This window comes from Pistacia vera, unplaced genomic scaffold (genome assembly GCF_008641045.1).
Source record: "Pistacia vera cultivar Batoury unplaced genomic scaffold, PisVer_v2 Contig1517, whole genome shotgun sequence".
In the NCBI taxonomy this organism is placed as follows: Eukaryota; Viridiplantae; Streptophyta; class Magnoliopsida; order Sapindales; family Anacardiaceae; genus Pistacia; species Pistacia vera.
This window is the reverse complement of record NW_022195594.1, coordinates 32,456-52,791: the sequence shown is the minus strand read 5'-3', so window position 1 is coordinate 52,791 and position 20,336 is coordinate 32,456. Positions and strand designations below refer to the sequence as shown.

Below are 20,336 nucleotides of genomic sequence, written 5' to 3'. Positions count from 1 at the left end.
AACCTCGCTCAGGAGGACTATGGTCAGAGGATCCGAGTCTTCAACCTCTAACTTGGGCTCAGCCTCCTCACCACTTTCTCCGACCTCTTCCTAACACTCGCCGACATTCCTAGAGTCATCCAAGTACACATAGGTCATCCCCTAGGCCTCGACCTTCATCCTTTCGACCTCCTTCTAATAAGCTTGCTGAAGGAAGGGATGAGCCTCCCATAATTTCTGCACGAGGAAGACTGACGTCTCCAAAGATCGGGCAGTGACGGCTTCGTTCAACTCCTCAATCCTACGTTGGAGTTGCTCGGCCTTAGCTTTGGCATTTTACCGACCTATCGTTTCCTAGGTAAGGTCGAGCAAAGCTTGCTTGAATTTGGCCTCCCAGCTCGCTGCTGTTTTTTGGGCTGAGGAAAGCTTAGAGTTTAGCTTGTTGTTGGTTCCTCGCTGCTGAGCCAAACTCTGGTCGGCCTCTGCTACCTTAGCTTCAGCCTTACTTCGAGCAGCCTCGCTCGCCTTGAGTTTATCAAGGAACTCATTTTCCTTGACCCCAAAGGCCACAACCTCATCCTTAAGGCGCTAAAGCTTGGCTTGCCTAGCCTAGCCCGTTTCTCCTTTTCCGCAACCCCTTGGCCAAGGCATCCTCCTTTACTGTTTTTGCCAGCATCCATCCCTTGTGAGTTCCCTCCAAGGTTTGGCCGCATTCTTCGTATAAGAGTCGACTGGCCATGGTAGCCTGAAAACGAAAAGGTGAGAAGCGAGCAAGAAACAAAAATAGCATTCAAAAAAGGAAAGCGAGCTACCAGTATCTTAGCCGCGTAGCTGCATGTTAAGGCTAATATCTGGGAGGGAGCCGAGTCCCTGATGGCCACGAATGTTCGCCAGGTGACGTAATCCCTGGCCATCATAGCCCCAACACTGATACGCTCAGGGAGTTGGTTGATCAGAGCATCAACTTCAGCCTCGGTCACTTCGCCCGTCTCCCCATCTTTTGGCTTAGACTGGCCAAGTCTATTCCCCCCTAAAGTAGTTGTCGCACCCGTAGAGGCAGACTTCTTCTTGGTGTCGCTTTTAGTTGCGCTTTTTTGAAGGCTGCCAGTATACGTGGTGACCTTTTTGCCCGAGCCCCTATGAGGCTCAATCACCTTCTTCTTCCTTGAGCCATCATGCTGCTCAGGTGCTTTACCTTTTTTTCGAGCCTACAATTGGCTCGGACGTCTTTTTCTCTAGCACTTTAGGGGGTCCGGTGGCGCTCTTCTCACCAATTGCCTTAGAGGCGATTGCGACGGATTTCTTCGTGCTTGGGCCCTCTGTAAGCTCGCCTTTGGCACACTTCATGCTAGTAGCATCCGCATGTTGTTTTGTCACCAAAGCAAACAGCACCTTCTAGGCAGTTACCGCCATCGCCACCATTTTCTTCTTAAGGCTCTTGGGTTTTTTAGCCCACAATTCTGTAAGGAAAAAGGGAAACGAGTTAGCGATTAATTTGCGCGGGAAATCAAACCAGAGCAAGCAACAACTTGCCTTTTTCCAAGAGCGCTAAAAATCTGGCCTCATCCCTACAAAAGTTGTACACCTTTAGACGAGGAAGCGTAAGCATCTCGTGGACGTTGCGTGAACTGTCAGGAAGATTGCTGAAACGCTATAGCCTTTGCAAGCTCGCCGTAGGGAGATAGTTTTACTCAACGTTAACTACAATAGAAAATAATGGGGTTAGATAATGAAGCAAAGCTCGAAATTTTTCCTCGCGTACGCGAGCAACCAAAGCCTTACTCGTTTCCAGAGCGAAGACACCGCTCATCCCAGCTTCGTAGAAGAAGAATTGGGAATTCCAATGTGGGACCTTCTTCGGGACATCGATCAGCCCGTTGAAACGTACTTTCCTCGCCTTGGAAAGATAGTACGTCTAGCCTTGCCCCTTTTTGAGCCTATATAAGTGTACAAGCTCTTCAATGGACGACTCGCCTAGCTCAGCGATCATGTATGTGATGTATACCCCGGTGATGATCAAGTAGGAATTGGCCATCAGTTGGAGAGGAGCGATGTCGAATCTCCTCAACACCTTATCGATGAAAGGGTGAAAGGGAATGGATACCCCACACCTAAGAAAAGTCTCGGAAGTTGCCACCCATCTAGTTGGAGGGTTCTTCCGAGAGTGTTCTCCTGGGGCCATCAGGTTGAGCTGCGGTGCATAGGCCGCCTAATGCATTCAAGATCCTTGAGGGTGATTGAGGATTGTGGCTCTTTTCATAGCCTGTGAACTGGAGACGGCGGGGATTGAGCCAGTTGGATCGAAGCACGATTGGACAAGCTCGCAGCGTCGGGGTCTGAGCTTCTGGCAACAAACTCTTCGGATATCTCAGGGGACACGTCCTCTAGTACTACCGAGCCAACCAGTGAATTGAACATTGGATCTATTGTGCGACTGCTAGACGAGAACATGGTTATAGCCCAACTCTAGGTACCTAAAAAAAGAAGCGAACATGTGTTAGAGCTTGAACAACTCGATGACAATTCCACATTCGCTTCCATCTCAGGCACCCAAATAGCTCGTGCAACACAACTAAGTCACGCGACCTACCCAGGACACCAGCAGCCACCACGATTAAACCCTTTTAAAACCCAAGACCATCGGAAACGCACCCCAAAAATCCTACTAAAACCTTAAAACAGATAAATGAGTAAGGAAGAGAAAGAACTGTTACCAGAATAAAGGAGAGCGTTGAGAACTTGTAAGAAAGACCACCGTGAACACGTAAGAGCAACGGCAAAGAAAAGCAAAAGGGTGAAAAAACTTTTAGAGTGGTTGTTCTAAATATTTGCCACCTTTTATAATGATTTTTGCATGGAAGACGAAAAGGCGAATTTCAATCTCGACCGTCGACTCACAACTGATCCTAGCCCTTCATTCGTTGAGCAATCTTAGCCCCTGGACGCGGTCACATGTCGACCATCCACGAGGTGCGACGAACCGCTAGAAATGATAATTGTCACCACACGACGCTTCGACTTCGCGCGTGAACAGTTGTTATCGCCTACGTACGATGATATGTAACTGACAAAAGCTGTCGCATTTAATGCGACACGACCATGCAAAAATTACATTTATACCCTGACTTTTTGTATTCTGAGTTTTGACAGGTGGCACTGGTAATAATATCCAAATATGAAGAACTTCGACCAGATGTAAGGTCAATCGTGGAAGCCCAATCGAGCATGCACTTAGAGACTCACTATTGAAGCTAAGCTTGGTGTCAGATCAAGTGATAGTCTTCAAAGCCCAACGAGTATTGAACACTAAGGGCAGATGTTGTGTGTGGTTTTTTCGCCAAGTTCGGGCCAACGCAAGAATATAGCTCGGCTTAGAATGACCTCGACGACTATGATTGATTGACCCAACACAAGCTAGTTGCGGACAATCTCAGGAATTGATCAATCAATCTCCAGATTACTTCAGATCCCGGATATCGCAGGAATGACTGGATTAATAGCTATCATTGCACGATCATAGCGCTCAATCGCAAGGATATCGGAATTGTGATTCAAATCATTTGTAATCCCCTTAATTTCACTCTTTCTTTTATGTAAATCTTGTATATATACCCCCCTAAAACAATGAGGAAGGGGATACGAATTCTAGATTAAAACTACATTGTAAGCTCTCACAGCATATAAACAAAACACAGTGGATGTAGGCAGTTAACTTCGTCGAACCACTTTACAAGTTCTCTTTGTCATTTACTTTCTGGCATTATCATTCACTCATCACTGATTACTTGTAATCACGCCCACATCAGTTCCGATCTTGACAAGGTCAATCGGATCTTAATGGTTGGTACAGATTCCTGTATCAACAATAGACATTTACCACTCCAAATGACAAATCATATATTGATTTAATTATTAGTATTTATACAGAGTTAACGATTTTTTTCCATCCAAATAACGGCTTGCTGACACTTTCCCACTCATAGACTTTAAAAATACCACTTTACTACTTAAATTTATATTTTGCAGGTGAATAAAGTGCAAACTCAATCCAGACTATTGGAGCTTTTGAAGAGGGGAGGCCGATGAGTCTTCTGGTGGCGTAAGGTTGGATTTTGGTGGTTGAGATTGATTGAAATTTGACTTGGGAGGGATGACTATGCAAACACTCATTGCTTGATTGTCAACGATTGTGGGGTCGATGAAAGTAGGGTTTGAGGGGTTTTGGTGAGTGATTATTGGAAAAGAGAATGGTGTTAGTGTGGGATTACAATGATGCCAGAATCGAAAATAGAATATAAATTTTGGTAGTAAAATGGTATTTTAAAAGTCTGTGGATGGAAAAATGTCATTAAACCATTATTTGGATAGGAAAAAGTTAGTTTACCCTATTTATACACCCAGTATGCTTTACTGAAACTTTTGAATAATCGAATTGAGTATAAAATTACTCAATGAAAAATCCTTTTCTGTCATCAATAGTATATGCAAGGGAATTTTGTTATGTTCTCTAATTTATGCCACATTCACAAGATTCCCAGGAATCAATTCAATTTGCAGGTCTTTTCACATAACCAAAAGTTTAGAAAAAAAATTTGGGTATGTTTGTTTTATTATTTTGGTTAGGATTTTTGAAAAAATTGAGTTAGGTGGTTATTACGAAGTAGAATTTGAAAATTAACAAAAATATTCTCCTAGGTTTGTTAATTTAGCTAAACACTCTTACAATAAAACATTGAAAATTAACAAAAACGCTCCCACCCACCCATTAAATGCCGGCAGTTGGCCACCACCATCGAAGGGTGGCTGACAGTTGCCATAATGGTGCACGACCAGTTAGATCTGGCCAATCGTACGCTGATATGGCATTTTCCGGCCAAATCTACGGTGAATCTTGCTAGAAAATGCCAAATCTAACAACGTTTAGTCATCAACGACGGCCAGATCTCTGGCTGTTGTTGACAACCAGGTACGGCCAAAGATCTGGCTACCTTTTCCGGCCAGATCCACGATAGGTCTGGTCAGAAAAGGCTAGATTAGTGCACTACCAACCAGATCCAGCCGGTAGTGCGCTGTTACGCCAGATTTCGAACATCTTTCGACGGTAGTGACCGAAATCTGGCAAATGTGGGTAGGTGGGGGTGTTTTTGTCAATTTTTAAACCTTTTTTTTTTTTTATTTAGTTAAATTAACAAACCTAAGGGGTTTAAAAATAGTTGAATAAAATAGAATAGGATTTTCAGAATAGGGAAACAAATATGTATTTTGGGTAGAATAAAATAGAAATAAATAAACAAACACAACCGAATTTTGTCATAATGAGGCATACAAATAAGGGTTTCTTTTAAGGATCATACTGGCAAATTGAAGACGCAAAAGGGTATTACATAACGTATATCTTTATGTTTGAAGGCCTCACTTGCCTTTTCTTTTGTGTTTAATTTTCTATTTTGGGAGTTATTTTTAAATTGACTGAAATATTAAGTGCACCAGAGTCTAGAGATACCAGACTCTTTTTCTTCTTTAATCTGCGAGAAGTATTTGCATACAAATATTTTCTTAGTAATGGATCTTATTAGGCTGTGTAGTGTTTGCTTACAATTAGATTCACCCAATCAAGGGTCATAGGCAAATGATTATATTACAAGAGGGCATTTGCATTCCAACAGCACATTTGTTTTTATGCTACTGCCAGATTAAAATATAGAATAAACAAACAAACAAACAAACAAACAAACAAATGGAGAAATTTTCTAACCTTAGTGATACATTTGTTTATTTTTCAGATATGCAAAGAGTAGAAAATCATCAAACTGGAAAGGAATTCGGACGAATTTGGCATGCTGGATGCTGGAGGAGAAGAAATACTGAGCTTGGTATCATTGAAGAGATGTCCCATTAGTCGACCAAAGATGGAAGAAGAGTACTTCATTCCAGGTATCAGGGACTCCTGGCAGACACCAATGGCTACAATCTGGAACCAATGGATTGTCACTCCAAGTACCCACATGAGCATCACTGCGGAATGCCCCCATTGGTGTAACATGCAAAACTGTCACAGGGGCTGCCATTTTCTTCACCACGTTGATTATGATGTCTGAAATTGGACCGCGATCCCTCCCTTTAGTTCCTGATGAAGGCCGTCGAGTCACTTTGCAAGAATTACGATTCCGACCACTAGAACAATGAACAAAAAAGTAATAGTTGTTACTCATGTATAACTAGTTTTCATTTCAAGAAAATATTATACTGATTAAATATATGTCAGAATACAGGACTGGGAGGCTGGGAGCCAAGTTCTATAAAAAATCTTTAAGTAAAGATTTTACTTGAATTCCTTCAATCATTCTAGCTTTCCTGACCATATGACAACAACAACACGAACTGGATGTTTCAAGATTGTTGAAAACTATCAATTCTTGGTATAGTTTTCTTTCTCCATAATGTGTTTGTTCTAAAATACACTACTGCAGAGGCAGATTTCTCAGTTTTCCAGCAGACCCAAGTCCTGTTGGTTGAGGAATAATTAAGTTAAACCTCCAACAAGCAAGTAATAAAAGTTTTTTCCTTCATCAAGTAAGGCAGCCTGTCACATCATTTCTTGACACAAAATCAGTGTTCCCTCACAAGTTCTCTAGAGTGGTGTGGGCTACACCTGCAAAATTTATGAGATACTCCACCGCTACCATACATGGATCAATATCTAAAGTTGAAGAGTTTTTCTTCCTTTTCCAACATAAAATTTAACAAGGTGCCCTTTAATAATATTAAACCATGATGTAGTAGTACGCTGTTATGTGTCAAGAGATAAAAGGGTTCACCTAGGCCACAATTATCAGCAGCTACTCAGTTCGGCATGTGAACAGAGTCATGATCTCACTTTCAGCTTAAACAGTCCAATGCAACCAAAAATGATTTAGTACAATTGGGTAATTATTGAAACAAACTTTGATAATAATGCATTAAGAATCTTGTTAGGCTACTATGAAAGAAATTGGCATCAAATGAAACAACTAAATAGATAACACACCTCCAATGGGATGATTCAAATGTCCGAAAGAATATGCTTGTTCTATTTGTGTTGACCATAGTCTCAACCCAAGATGCCCAAGTGTCTAATGCTGCTCTGAAGGCAGTATTGGTTGGCATTCCAAGTTTAAGCGATCCATTGACCTGAAAGTAGCAGCCCCTGTCTGAAAAAACTTGTTAGGAACAATATGCATGCATAATCGTAACTGCAAAATGTAGAAGCTGAAAATTTGCAGTAACAAAATCATGGCAAGACTATTGTAGAATTATACCAATGTAACAGATGTTTCCAAACACGCACACACACAGTATCCATTAGACTTCCACGCCAAATAACTACATTTTAGTACCTATACATGAAATTGGCTTAAGATGGTTATTAAGTTAAGATGCATTGGAAGCTTTGTTTTACATGCGTTTGTCAACATCTAGAGTGAAAGTCATTATGTCACATTCAAGTAGAATCATAAAGCACACTCACAACCAAGAGCTTATGAATGGAGTCATAATGCAAACGAAAACCATAACAGAAACAGAAACTAATATGGCACACATTAACAATGAAAATAAAAGCTCTGAAACCAGGCAACTTACATTTCAAAAAGCTTAGTCCGTGTCCACCAGTGCCCTGAATTAAATATCAAAACATCAGCATCAATCCACTCTTTGCTAATATCATCCAACTTGTCAAGTTTAAGTGTTGACTTAACCCTCTTTGGGGCACGCTTTGGCACTGGCCCAGGCTGAACCAGAAAAACTGAACGATAGAAATCAACACTAATATTATACGAACTAAATCGAACACCTAAAAACCTAATCTGTTTCGTGATTTTATGTCCATTAATTTCATAAACACTCTTCTTATCCTCCACCCCTGTCATGAGCATGCATATCATTGACTCCCACTGCGTTCTGCTTAGTGAATCACCAACAAAAACTACTCGTTTCCCACGAAGCTTTTGAAGCATTTCTTGCACATTAAACCTCAGAATATCACAATTCTTCGGCTTCCACCTCCATTTTGTATAACCAATATCTTTTCGCCCATTAGCCAAACAATTAAATCCCCGTTCCGCAAAGGGACAAAGGGAGGAATTGTACAAAGGGTAACTTTCGTCTTGGATCCACCTCCCTTCAAAAACATTGCATTTACCAACTGAACTACTTGCCTTAGGAATCTCATACTCTTTAATGACCGGTTGAAATAGGGGAAACAAATATAAATATGCACATATCATGGCCAAAAGGAAGGATATCAATGAACCAGTAGCAAGTCCATTAAATGATTGAAAAATCCAAAATTTACAGTGACCCTTTATTATTTTGTTGTAGAAAACGAACACCTTTGCGTAAATAGATCTAAAATGACCAACCATCTCCTTCATTTCCACCCAAACTGCACATCAACATATACCTAAAGCCAAATCTACATTAAAAATCTAATAAAATGCACACACTTGAGCATAAACAGATCAACCAAGCTTCAAATCAAGAAATGTAATGACATTGATCATAGAACAGACTCACCAAAGACAGAATCTTTAACAAACCATTTCTTCAAGCAAATGCCACTACACTTTTTAGGTACTAAAAGTAATGAGAAATCTTACAAATTTCCAAGTGGGTTTTGCACAAAAACAAGCTCATAAGATGGAGAAGCTTGCAGGTTAAGCTCAGGAGCTGGTTGAACATAGAAATGGTTCAACTTTGAAGGGTCAAGATTGAAGAGAAATGATGTAACAATAAAACGGTGGGTTGTATCCAACTACTTGGTTGCTCAGAAAGTGATCTGTGAACTAATAAAATCAATCAAATATTCAAATAGCTTCAGGAATGTCGGTGGATTTCTGAAAAGAATATTAAAAAAAAAAAAATTGAAGACAGTTAATTTATCGTTGTCCGTCAGAGTGTACGAAAAGTCAGATAGTGAGATTAAATTAGAGTCTAAGTTAATCAGGGTTTTTAATGTTGTTTTATTTCTAATTTGGTGGGTGTTTATCAACAAAATCCTGGTTTGAGACCAGTATTTCCTTCGTACTTTCGTGAAGCTGAAGATTTTGTTACCGACTGTCAGAACCAGTCTTCACATGAGAGACACATTCACCTTGTACTTTTTGTTGCAGAAACCTTTTATATATATATATATATATATATATATACACGCTACAAAATCATTATTTATATCGAATTTTTATATTGTTATCTAATTAGACGCAGATAATATTAATTTTGTGTGAATAGACGGTTGTCTAATAATTATAAACTTTTATTCATATTTAATAGATAATAGTTTACCACGAATAGATAAATGTCTACGAAAATAATAATAGACTCACCTCTATATTATTTGAATGAAAGCTTATCTACTATGGACGATACCCACCTCATATAGATGCTCATCCATGTAACAGGATAAGTGTCCATCACCAATTCACCATCTACAGTATGACCGGCGTCCATTTTGGGGTTTTATTTTCTAGGCACTTTTTAAGTGTAGTGGGCATAGCAGGAGCACATTTGATGCCCCACCTTCAATGTTACAAAAATGCTTGACTTTGGACGGACATCCATTGTTTCGAAGTCACATCAATATGTTTATTTTCTAAGATTTTTTTTTTAAGTATAGTTGGCAGAGCAATTAGCAAGAGCATTCAAGTGACCCACTCATTTTAAATAAATAATTTGACAAGTTCTGTTCTAATTGGAAATGGACGTCTGTCCATAACCTCTATTATTGTTCTTTATAATTTAATTTATGGATTGTGTACATTTGAGGTGGATACCCATCTGTAAAAAATAGACTATCGTCCATTCAATATGAACAATAATCTATTATTATTTTAGTATAACAATTCGTCCTAATTAGTAATCAGTCATCTATTCATGATAAACGGTTATCTATTCATGATAAATAGTCATCCATAAAATATGGACGGATGTCCATAATTGTTGGACAATCGTTCATTTACAGAAGATATGTTTTATCTCTAACATGATCGTATCTAATTGGATGTCACGTCCTTCGATACAAAAAATCAATGTCATATATATATTAACTTAAAGATTTTTAAATATAAAATTAATTGAAGAATTTATGATTATGTAAGAATTTCGTATATTAGATTTTGTTATAAATTTTTTAAGTGGTATAATTTATAAAATCTGAGATTATAATTGGCCTATGCTATTTAACTAAAAGATTAATATATTTTGTTTAGCAGTGACTACTTAAATGTAGGTTAACTTTAATTATGTCAATAGACACTACTTCATTAATAAATAAATAAGTTAAAAATATATAAATAAGAGTAATGCTGGCTTTACTACTCCTTTTTACTCCTTTCTCTTACTCACTCATGTGGTAAGTGGGTGTAAAAAGAGAGAGAAGGGAGTAAGAAGGGAGATTAATGTAAGTGAGTGAGAGAAAGGAATAAGAAGGGGGGAGTAAGGCTAGCATTATTCTATAAATAAATTAATAATTTGAGTAGGTGGAGTGGATCAGAACCAGTGGATGGATTTAGAATCCCCATTGCCATCCCATTTATTAGTTTATGATCAATTACTGATTATTTTGACTCTCCATTTTCTGTTATGTTCAAGGCTGGATTGGACCCTCATGGACAAACGGGTACCCTAAACCCTAAATCCTCATTGATATATGGGTATCCTAAACTCTAAACCTTAAACCTTAAAACAAAGTTATCTTCTTAGATATTCCTCAATAAGATCATGCAAAAGTAAAGTAACGTATGTTGTCCACAAGATACAAAGAATTAATTAATGTTGTTTACAATAATCACAAACAAGTTAAGTATAAATCATTTGAGCATCGAACATGCAGAATATCAACTCAACATAAATCAGTGATATGATATCAAATAACTACAACTTGATTTAACTTCAGGAAACAAGAATTTCATTCCTACAATCAATCAATTGTATGGAAAAAAATTAGGAAACTTTTCTTCATTATAAAGGCCCCATGGAATTCACATCAGCTTGGGGGAAGTTAATCCCAAAACTCAAAAGCTCAATCTGATGAATCATAGGCCCAACTATTTATCTATAAATTATGTCATCAATCTCTATGTCCTACTCACATTGCTTATCCAGCAGCATATCTCGGATGGAATTCATCAAACTCTGTTCATATTATAATTCTAGTGCTGCTTCTATCAACCATCTTCCTACTAGTAATGCCACAACCCACTGTACCAATGATTCATGCTAAAAATAATTAGTAGAAGACCTTATTGTGAAGAAGATAGATAATGTCTTCTGGTGCTCCTCTTCCCACCAAAATTGAGAAGCCAGAATTAGTGATAAAAAACTAACTCCAAAATATGCTAGGCTGTCCATTGCAAAGCGATCCTTGGCTTCCAGGTCCCTTGACTTTGACTGCCACGTTGTAACTCCCCAGCAACTTACTTTAATTTAGCATAGGTCATTGAGTCCATAGATCTCGAGTATTATAATGCTGAGAATCTCTTCAGCAAACCAGTACAAGCGATTTAATATTCAGACCTCTAAAATCTCGGGTCTTGACTGCTGATCCCCTTGCCATCAATACATGCCTCATACAGCATGCATTAAACTGAATAATGAATAATAGTTTCACATCTGCTCAAGTAGGTAGATTGTAATGAAAATCAAGGGTCCCCTCACATTTCATCATGCCAAAAAGATTCAATTTCAGGGAGATGGCGATCCTTTTTCATTAATTCTGTCAATTCCTTCAGAACTGCACGAATATCATCTGAATTAGGATGACATGTATCCCCTGCAACAAACAAGTTTGTTTCCTGTCCTACAACAATCCAGCTACATCCAGGCAACTTTTTCACTCCTTTTTCTCTCATTTCCCTCCTCAAAGTGTTAACTTCACTCCATTTTCCTGATGCAGCAAATATATTAGAAAGCTGCACATACGGAGAAGAATTTTGGGGTTCCAAATCAATGAGTTTCTTGGCTGCCCACCTTCCCCTTATATCATCTCCATGTATCGCACAAGCACCTAGCAGTGTAGCCCAAATTTTAGCATCAGGTTCAAAATTCAGTTTGTTGATGAATTCCTCGGCCTCTTTAAGAAAACCCCTCGCCAAACAAGATCAACCTGCAGGCACAATGATCTACTCTAGGGTGATCCCGTAGCAGTTTACCATAATGTCAAAGATCTGTCGACCTTCGGATACCTTACCTGCATGGCTCATGCTGTTAGGACACCAAGGAATGTGCATCATCAGCATAACATGAGTTTGCTTCTCTCATCAAAGATCTTAGTGCATCTTCTGCATGACCATTTTTTGCAAATCCAACTATCATGAGTTCCAGGAAATAACAAATTTTTGTTCCCCATTTCACCAAAACTTGAACTGCACTTTTCCATCTCCACATTTAGCATACATGTCTACAATTGCACCACATGTTACTCATCTAAATCATAACCAATGTGAAATTTAGAGAATGGATCTCTGTACCATCTCTCAAAGAAGATAAGATAGCACATCTCTAAGACACTGACAAATGTAGCCTGATCAGGTATGACATTGGCTACGCATTTCCTGATAGAAATGCAAGGCCTCCTCATTGAAATCATTTTGAGTGTGTCCTGAAATAATAGCAGTCCATAAAACTTTGCTTTTTGGATTTTTGAACTCTGAGAAGAAATACTTGCATCTGTATTTCTCTTGGAATTCTATACATACCCAATAGAGAGACACCCAAGAAGTCAGCATCATACAAAGGCCTCTCTTTACTAAGACAGTGGATTTGTGTTCCCAGATTAAATGTATGATGTCCTTCACATGCATCTAGAAGACTAGCAAAAGTTATTTCATTTGGGGTCAATCTTTCGCCATCATCTCCTGATACAAAACATGGCTTCCTCTAAATTATTTGAGCATAACCAGCAACCAAAGCATTCATGGGACCACATCCGTTCAGCATACAAGAGAGGACTTTTCGAGCAGCCCCTATATCTCCACACTTGGCATACATGTCAATAAGCGAGCTTCCCGAATAAATACTTGTTTCTAGACCAACTTTGACTGCATACAGTGTATCTGTTTCCTTGCTTGAGAACCTTGAGCATTGGCACAGGCACGGAGGTGCTGGCCAAGGACACTTCATCAGCAAAATCCAAGATAAATTCATTCTGCGAAACATATTAAAAGCCTCAAACTCATCCCCTTCCTGCACACTATCCAACAATAATTGCTTCCAAGAAACATGATCCTATTCCTTATGCGCTCAAATTGTTGTCTTGCTTCCTTCAGAGCACCTGACTTAGCATACATGTCAACCAATGCATTCCCCACAAATAAGTTAGATGCAAAGTTGTTCTTGATAATGACCGTATGCAACTGGCGACCCTCTTCCAAATAGTCCAGGCAAGCACATGAACTCAAAATGCTAGTATAGGTAAAGTCATCAGCCTGAAAACCAGAGCTCTTCATGGTGGAGAACAGTTCCACCACTTCATGGGCATACCCATTCTGTGAATAACCTCCAAGCATAGCATTCAACAGACAATATTCCTTTCATCCAAAGAATCAAAAACCTTCTTTGCGGACTCCACTTTCTCACACTCTGGAATACATATTTATCAAAGAACTCCCCACATAAACATTAGAGTCGAGACCCTGTTTAATAGCCTCAGCATGACTATCAAGCCAAAGTCAAGAGCTGCTAAACCTGAAATGGCACTCATACACTGCCTAACGTGGATCGTGAGGTTTAACACTAGCTTTCCTCATTCTTTGAAAAAATTGACCGCTTCTGCCTCATACCTCTCTTGCCATGCCCAGATATCATCACATTCCAAGCTACAACATTCGGGTTTTGCATCTGATCGACAATTCACATGCTTCATCAAGCCGACCGTAGACTACACACCGCATTTATCACAGTCACAGAAGCCACCTGGTCCGAACTCGGCCAAGTTTCTTCATCTCATCAAACACTTCCAACGCAGCTTCGGGCAAACCAGCCTGAACATACCCAGCAATCATTGATGTCCACGAAACCGTATCCAAATCCACTGCCCTCAAAAACCCTCCTTGCATCTCTCACATTACCACACTTAGCATACATATCAATAAGAGCGCCCTCAGAAAAAGTACTCATCTCAATCCCAATCTTACAACAACAATGTATTTGCCTACCGTAATTAACATCCACGCTTGGCACAAGCGATAAGACCATCGCAAATGTGAACTCATTTGGCACACACCAATTACACAAACAACCCAAAAGATTTACAACACATGTTCAACAACCCACGTTTCGTAAATGGACAAAATAGAGTTCCAAGCCAAAATTCCCTCTCTTCAAGCCTATTAAACACCTTCTCAGCCAAGTCTACATTGCCACATTTGGCATAAAGATCAACTATAGCGTTTCCTCAACCCTTTTGACCCCAATCCAAATTTGAGGCTCTGGGCATGGACAATTCTGCTTGTTTTCAAAGCGTGGGTTAGTCTCTGAGACCTTTCGTCGAACAGGTGGCGGGTATTGTGTTTGCATTCTTGGACGCAAGTTCGTAAGAGATGATGTAAAGGGGATCTGGTTTCAAGGAGGTCGAGTCAGAGGTAATCTTTGAGAAGCTTGAATATTGAACAATGAAGCGTGGCTTTGAGTTTTGTGACGATGTAAACAGAAGCTGAGACCATTGACTCAGTGACGACTCGGGCATGACCCTCTTGGGTTCCTACTTCCTAAGGCCTAAGCTACTGAGTCTCGCTTAGTTGTTCTATTTGGATTTCTTTTTCTTCCTTTAATTAAAAACTTGAAAAAATTAAAAACTAACATGTATTCCCGCCAAAAGTAGTTAGTCCTATGATAAGCGGGGAACAAGAGTAGTTTTGTTTCTTTAATAGAAAGTTATGGTAAGAAGGAAAAAACAAGAAAATGTGAAGTTAAAAATAAAAATATTTTTTTGAGTTTTTCAAAATCACCCCTCCTATTGTAAAGCATCCCTATTATTTGTTCACACTTTCAATTTCAAAATTCACGCTAAATTTTTTCTCATTTCTCTCAATCAAACAATTCAATTACACAAATATTTGGTTAGGATTTTATAACATAGAATATTCTCTTTGATTCGCCGAACACATAAAAACAAAAGTTGGAAGAATCAAAGAGCTTCCTGCTCAATGCTTACAATTGATTAATAAATAAGTGCAGAAAGATCATGTCTGACAAGAGCATGAAATTCTGTTGCATTTCAATTCCACAAACTTCAATGTCAATACAGCTAACATAATTCCAATCAAATAATCAAACTTCCTCCCATTCATTACATGAAATACTCGTTATCAAGTCAATCATGTTCTTCTTCTATTTCAAAAGATACAACTGAGAAGTGAGAACTATCCTCAATGAAATTAAGAAAAGTCTATATTTAATTCTCTCTCTCCTCAACTACAATTGAAAGGCCTTCTTTTGTCCCTTCGGGTATCCGTATTGTTGAAAACACGGTGACTTTCTTGTCTTTCGAGTAACGAAATTTTAGAATTATGAACTAACTTGAAACCCTAACACATTGCAGCAACTCGTAAAACATTTTTCTTATCATCTATGAAGGACGGTATTATGGCAGTCTTCGACCGCGCACAAATGAACTGAAAGATGTAAGGCTCTTGATGGTTGTGCATAGGGTACCATATGAGCAGCACCCCTTACTGTGGCAAAAGTCAACAATTTCCATCCTCGGTTGCCCAACCTCCCACCTGTAACAAGAAAATAGATATTTAGGAGCAAGTTAACACGGAAAAATAGAAAGGGAAATGATGAAATTGATGGAGGGCAAGTACCTGGCCTTTGTGAAACCAAGCTCCTATGGGACTGTAACGTCGAACTTTAGATCATGCGCTAGTTCACGGATGAGTGTCCGGGCTCCAGCAAAGGTACCAACAGAATCTTGGTCACCACTATAGTTTATCAAATTTAACAATCAGATAATCATACCAACCAAACAATGTTTAGTGAAGAGGACCAGAAAAGGGTGGGTTAGCAGATCGTATAATCTACCTATAGATCTACCTAAATACCCAAACGTATCCCTTTCTGAACTATCCTTTTGAGCAGGGAAGCATGTCGATGTTACCATCAGTGTCACTATAATTTAGAACGCTGCCGAAAACATGAAATTGCAATGATCAGTAAACAGTAGTCATGTATTAAAATTTGACATACAGGATGATCGGTAATCCTACAGGGGACCTGTCATACCAAAAGAAGTGCTAAAAATAACTTCCACAGAGAATTATGTATGACAGACCTTACATGTTTTATTTTAACAGAGTTAGAGAACTTTCTACTAGTTCAGCTAGCTGAAGGCATAACTCACGCAGAGATGCACAATAGTTACTCTATAGTTTAATAGTTACAGAATGAGGATGTCTGCTAGAATTGCAAATTTTCTAACCTACTGCACATAACCAGCCATATGGTAATTTAGTTTCGATTGCATGAAGAGCCTTCTGAACCTCAGGAAGGTTGAAATAGAACTTCTTTTATAGGTCTACACCCATCAATTCCAACACTTATCTTGTAGCCTGTACTATAAGAAGAAGAAAATTGTTCATTTCTTCATAAAGTTTCAAGTAAAGAAATCTAAAGAAAAAAAATATGCTGGAGTACAAGGAATAAAGTACCACTTTCCGCACCGCAGTTCTTGCTCTACTATAGATGGATAACAACCAAGGATCACATCGTAATTATTTATATATTCACCAACGATGTCGTTTGCTTCACTGATGCATTGTTGCACGAGTCAGTCATATGTGGAGGACTAGCGAAGACATAATCATCAAAATCACATTTGTTCATGATGGCAAGACCAACTTCATCAGAAATCATTCCGTGAGACCAAAATAATTCATATATTGCTTGAGCATCATCACGATCAAGTCTAGAAGTGGATTTCCAATCTAATCAGAGCAAAGACAAATAAAAGGATTAAATGATAACAAAAACAACCACAGATACCAAACAGCACGACAAGAAACAAAGAAATTAGATTTTATAATGCCAGATTTTCTTACAGCAACTCCTTTGATATGCATGAACCAGTTGAACGTGCATTATAGTCCGCAGAACATCAGCCAGCGGGGGTATGTAAGACCTGGCAAATAACATCGATAAATATAAAAGAAACGACTGTCAAGCTTAAACCAAGATAATTAAAATAAGCACAAATTAACAGAAATAAATGAATCACAGTCACAACTAAAACAATAATGTTAATCACATTTACCACAATAGCCAGTTGTTTGTTTCTACTTCGAGCACAAAGCAATAGCTTTTCATGAGTTTGATACTCGCAAAGTAATTGAAGTTTTAGGTATCATACAAAATATGCTTCAAAATTTTAAATTTTCAAATCAGTATCATTTACTTCAAACAAATTTTGCCTTTCACAATGGCTACTAAATTAGAATTATTGCTCCTGATACCTGCATAACTTTCCCCTGTAAGAAATAATTCTCTTGATTTGTATTCTGGGAACTTCTTATACCAATTCAAGAAGAATGTGCGCATATCCTTGGCTGTCAAGAAAATTGAATTAGCTTTAACCATTCCAAACTGGACATGGAGCCAAAAAAATCTTAAAGGAAAAAAAATAAGACATATGCTGCCCCTTTTACCAGTAGAATCATCCCCACAAGTATAATCAGCAGTCCTATTTGAGTATGACCAGCCAACTCCAGCAGGAGATTCAACAAAAAGGAGATTTGATGCTACAAAAAAATAAAGAATGAATGTAAATTGAAATTTCTTATAGCTACATGCTCGAATTACTTCCAGTAACATGCCATAGTAATATATGTTATTCCAATACCTTTATTCCATGACATTGGATTTCTTCGAAGTCCTCGGCCATCTCCTCTGGGATAAAATGGACCCAACTCTGTAAAGGCACCTCCACCAATAGATGAACACCCTGGACCTGTCAATGTGAATTTGGAATTTGATGACCTTTACTTAAAAACACAGTAGAATACTTTTCCCCTACCACAGGTGTAGAAGAAGACGGATCAATCTTGCTACTAAAAATATGTATTCCAAACACGAAAGCATTATGTTAGGATAATGAATTAGTCTTGAAGGTCAAATCAAAGAATGGTCCTAATGGCCTGAATCGACGAGAAGAAATATAATCTGAATAGTTTGTTTGCCTCATAGAGCAAATGCTCACGCATGAAGAACTAAATTACAAACTTAATAGTCTCATATGTTGCTGCAGTTGATTTATAGAGTACATCGGGCAATAAGTTAAAATAAGAAATAACCAGCATGTAAATCAAAGCATATGTTACAGAGAACAAAACACAACAAAGGTTGCTTATGCGCAGTCCAAAACACTTTTTAAAAGATAAACAGGAACCTAAGTGTAAAGGAAACAAAAAATAAACAGTAGACAAAACAAAAACATTCCAAAATCTAACCAGAACTCACTTCAAAAACATAAAACAAAAATACACCATAATGAGAAACATAAACCAGTTCCAGATTTGCATATAAGTTGACCAGATTCAATTTAAAGAAAGAACCAAAAAAAAGCAAATTAAGCAACCAACCTCCATTGAGCCAGAGAGTGAGAGGCTTCTTCTGAGGGTCAACCTCAGCTTCAACAAAGTAGTAAAACAAGCTCCTGCCATGTTTCACATCAACATCAACATACCCAGCAAACTGTTTGAACTCAACCTTGGTTTGACCAGGCAATCCCACCACCAGATCCTCAACTGGGTATCCCTTCACTTCAACATTGCTACTCACAACCAAACCCCAAACCAACAACAAACCAAAACACCACCTACCCATACCCATTTCAAGATCTTAACTTTTTACACAGCTCACTGCTTTATATATCCATTTCCACAGAATTGCAACTCCAAACATAGAATGACAACCAAGATTTAAAAAAGTAACACCAAAAAAGAATTATATTAATAATGATGATGATAATACCATGTATGGAATTATGGATATCTTTATCAAACAAATTCTGTTACACCAGTCACGTGAATTCTGGCGTTGCTTAGCTTTAACAAAAAGATAGTTATATAATGATCTGAGATAATATTTTAACCCATGATTTGATTTTTTCTATAAAAATTATGCTCTATTTATACACTACACTACAGGTTAGCCCCCATAAATGAGAGAAAGAAACTGTTTACAGACTTGCAGACTACAACCAAAAGCAAAAGTTTTAACTGAGTTCAACTACCACATTATCCTTACATTTAAATTTAATTCAATAATAAATAAATATTTATAAAATTAATTATCAATAAAATAATCATGTACAATAATAAATGATAATGTTGACACCTATAGATGATAAAAAATCTATGTACACCGAATGTTGGCACCAAAATTTTGTACCCATCTATTTGGCATCTGAGTCGGACGTGATCATGTAAGTCATAACACAAGTATTTAGAGAATAAACGACCGTTCAACAATTACAAATGACCATTTATCATAAATAGACGAGAGTCCAGACGATCGTTCATTTATAATAAACAGCCATCCATAGTAAAGGGACTCTCATCCCTAATATATGGACGGGAGTCTAGGAAATATCAATGGACTTCCGTCCATATATTATGCACGGGAGTCCCTTTACTATGGACGACCGTCCTTCTTAAATAATTTTTTTTTTTAAATTTACATTTTCTTTTTCATTTATAAAAAAACTATCGTTTGTCTAAGTCAAAATTTTTAGATGAAATATTCATTTTTAAAGCACAAAACTTTTAGATGAAATAAAGGGAAAAAAATTGATTTTTAAAGTAAAAAGGTTGGACGCAAATCCATCTAATGAGGATGGCCGTCCATATACAATGGACGAACATCCAAATGAGATGGACTAGTGTCCATACTCAAATAATTTTTTTTTTAAATTTACATTTTTTTCGTTTATAAAAAAAATGCAAAGCAAGAGAGATAGATAAAAAGTATTCACAATGTAGAATTTTTTTAAAGAAAATTTTCTATTAAACTAGATTTTGGGTATAGATAGGATGGACGACTGTCCATTGTATATGGACGTCCATCTATTATTAGTTTTTAAACTTTTCTCCTGTCTATAGTAAATTGATATCCATCCATATTATATAAATAGGAGTCTATTGATATTATTGTGGACGATTGTTCATCCGTCTATAACATATGGGCAATTGTCCGTGTAAGATAGATAATCATCCATTCACAGAATCAGTATTTTTTTGTCCAACATAGCCGCATCTTAGTTAGTGGATTTCACATCGTTCGGTAACAAATTTCAGTGTATAAATTTGGTGTCTGCAGCATTTCTCATA

General features: G+C 38.0%; 1 protein-coding gene and 2 pseudogenes across 1 annotated transcript; all 3 read right to left on the bottom strand.

The window, feature by feature from the left end:
• Positions 1–5,696: 5,696 nt before the first annotated feature.
• Positions 5,697–9,066, bottom strand: LOC116124367 (protein trichome berefringence-like 7). Its single transcript, XM_031410086.1, has 4 exons — positions 8,533–9,066; positions 7,600–8,419; positions 7,007–7,165; positions 5,697–6,153 (listed from the first exon to the last, which is right to left on the bottom strand). Exons 2-4 carry the CDS (start codon positions 8,388–8,390, stop codon positions 5,856–5,858), a joined length of 1,248 nt encoding a protein of 415 aa, XP_031265946.1. The 5' UTR covers positions 8,391–8,419; positions 8,533–9,066; the 3' UTR covers positions 5,697–5,855.
• A 1,847-nt stretch (positions 9,067–10,913) lies between these two features.
• LOC116124362 lies at positions 10,914–15,302 on the bottom strand (annotated as a pseudogene).
• Positions 15,303–15,595: 293 nt separating this feature from the next.
• LOC116124363 lies at positions 15,596–19,202 on the bottom strand (annotated as a pseudogene).
• Positions 19,203–20,336: the final 1,134 nt, after the last annotated feature.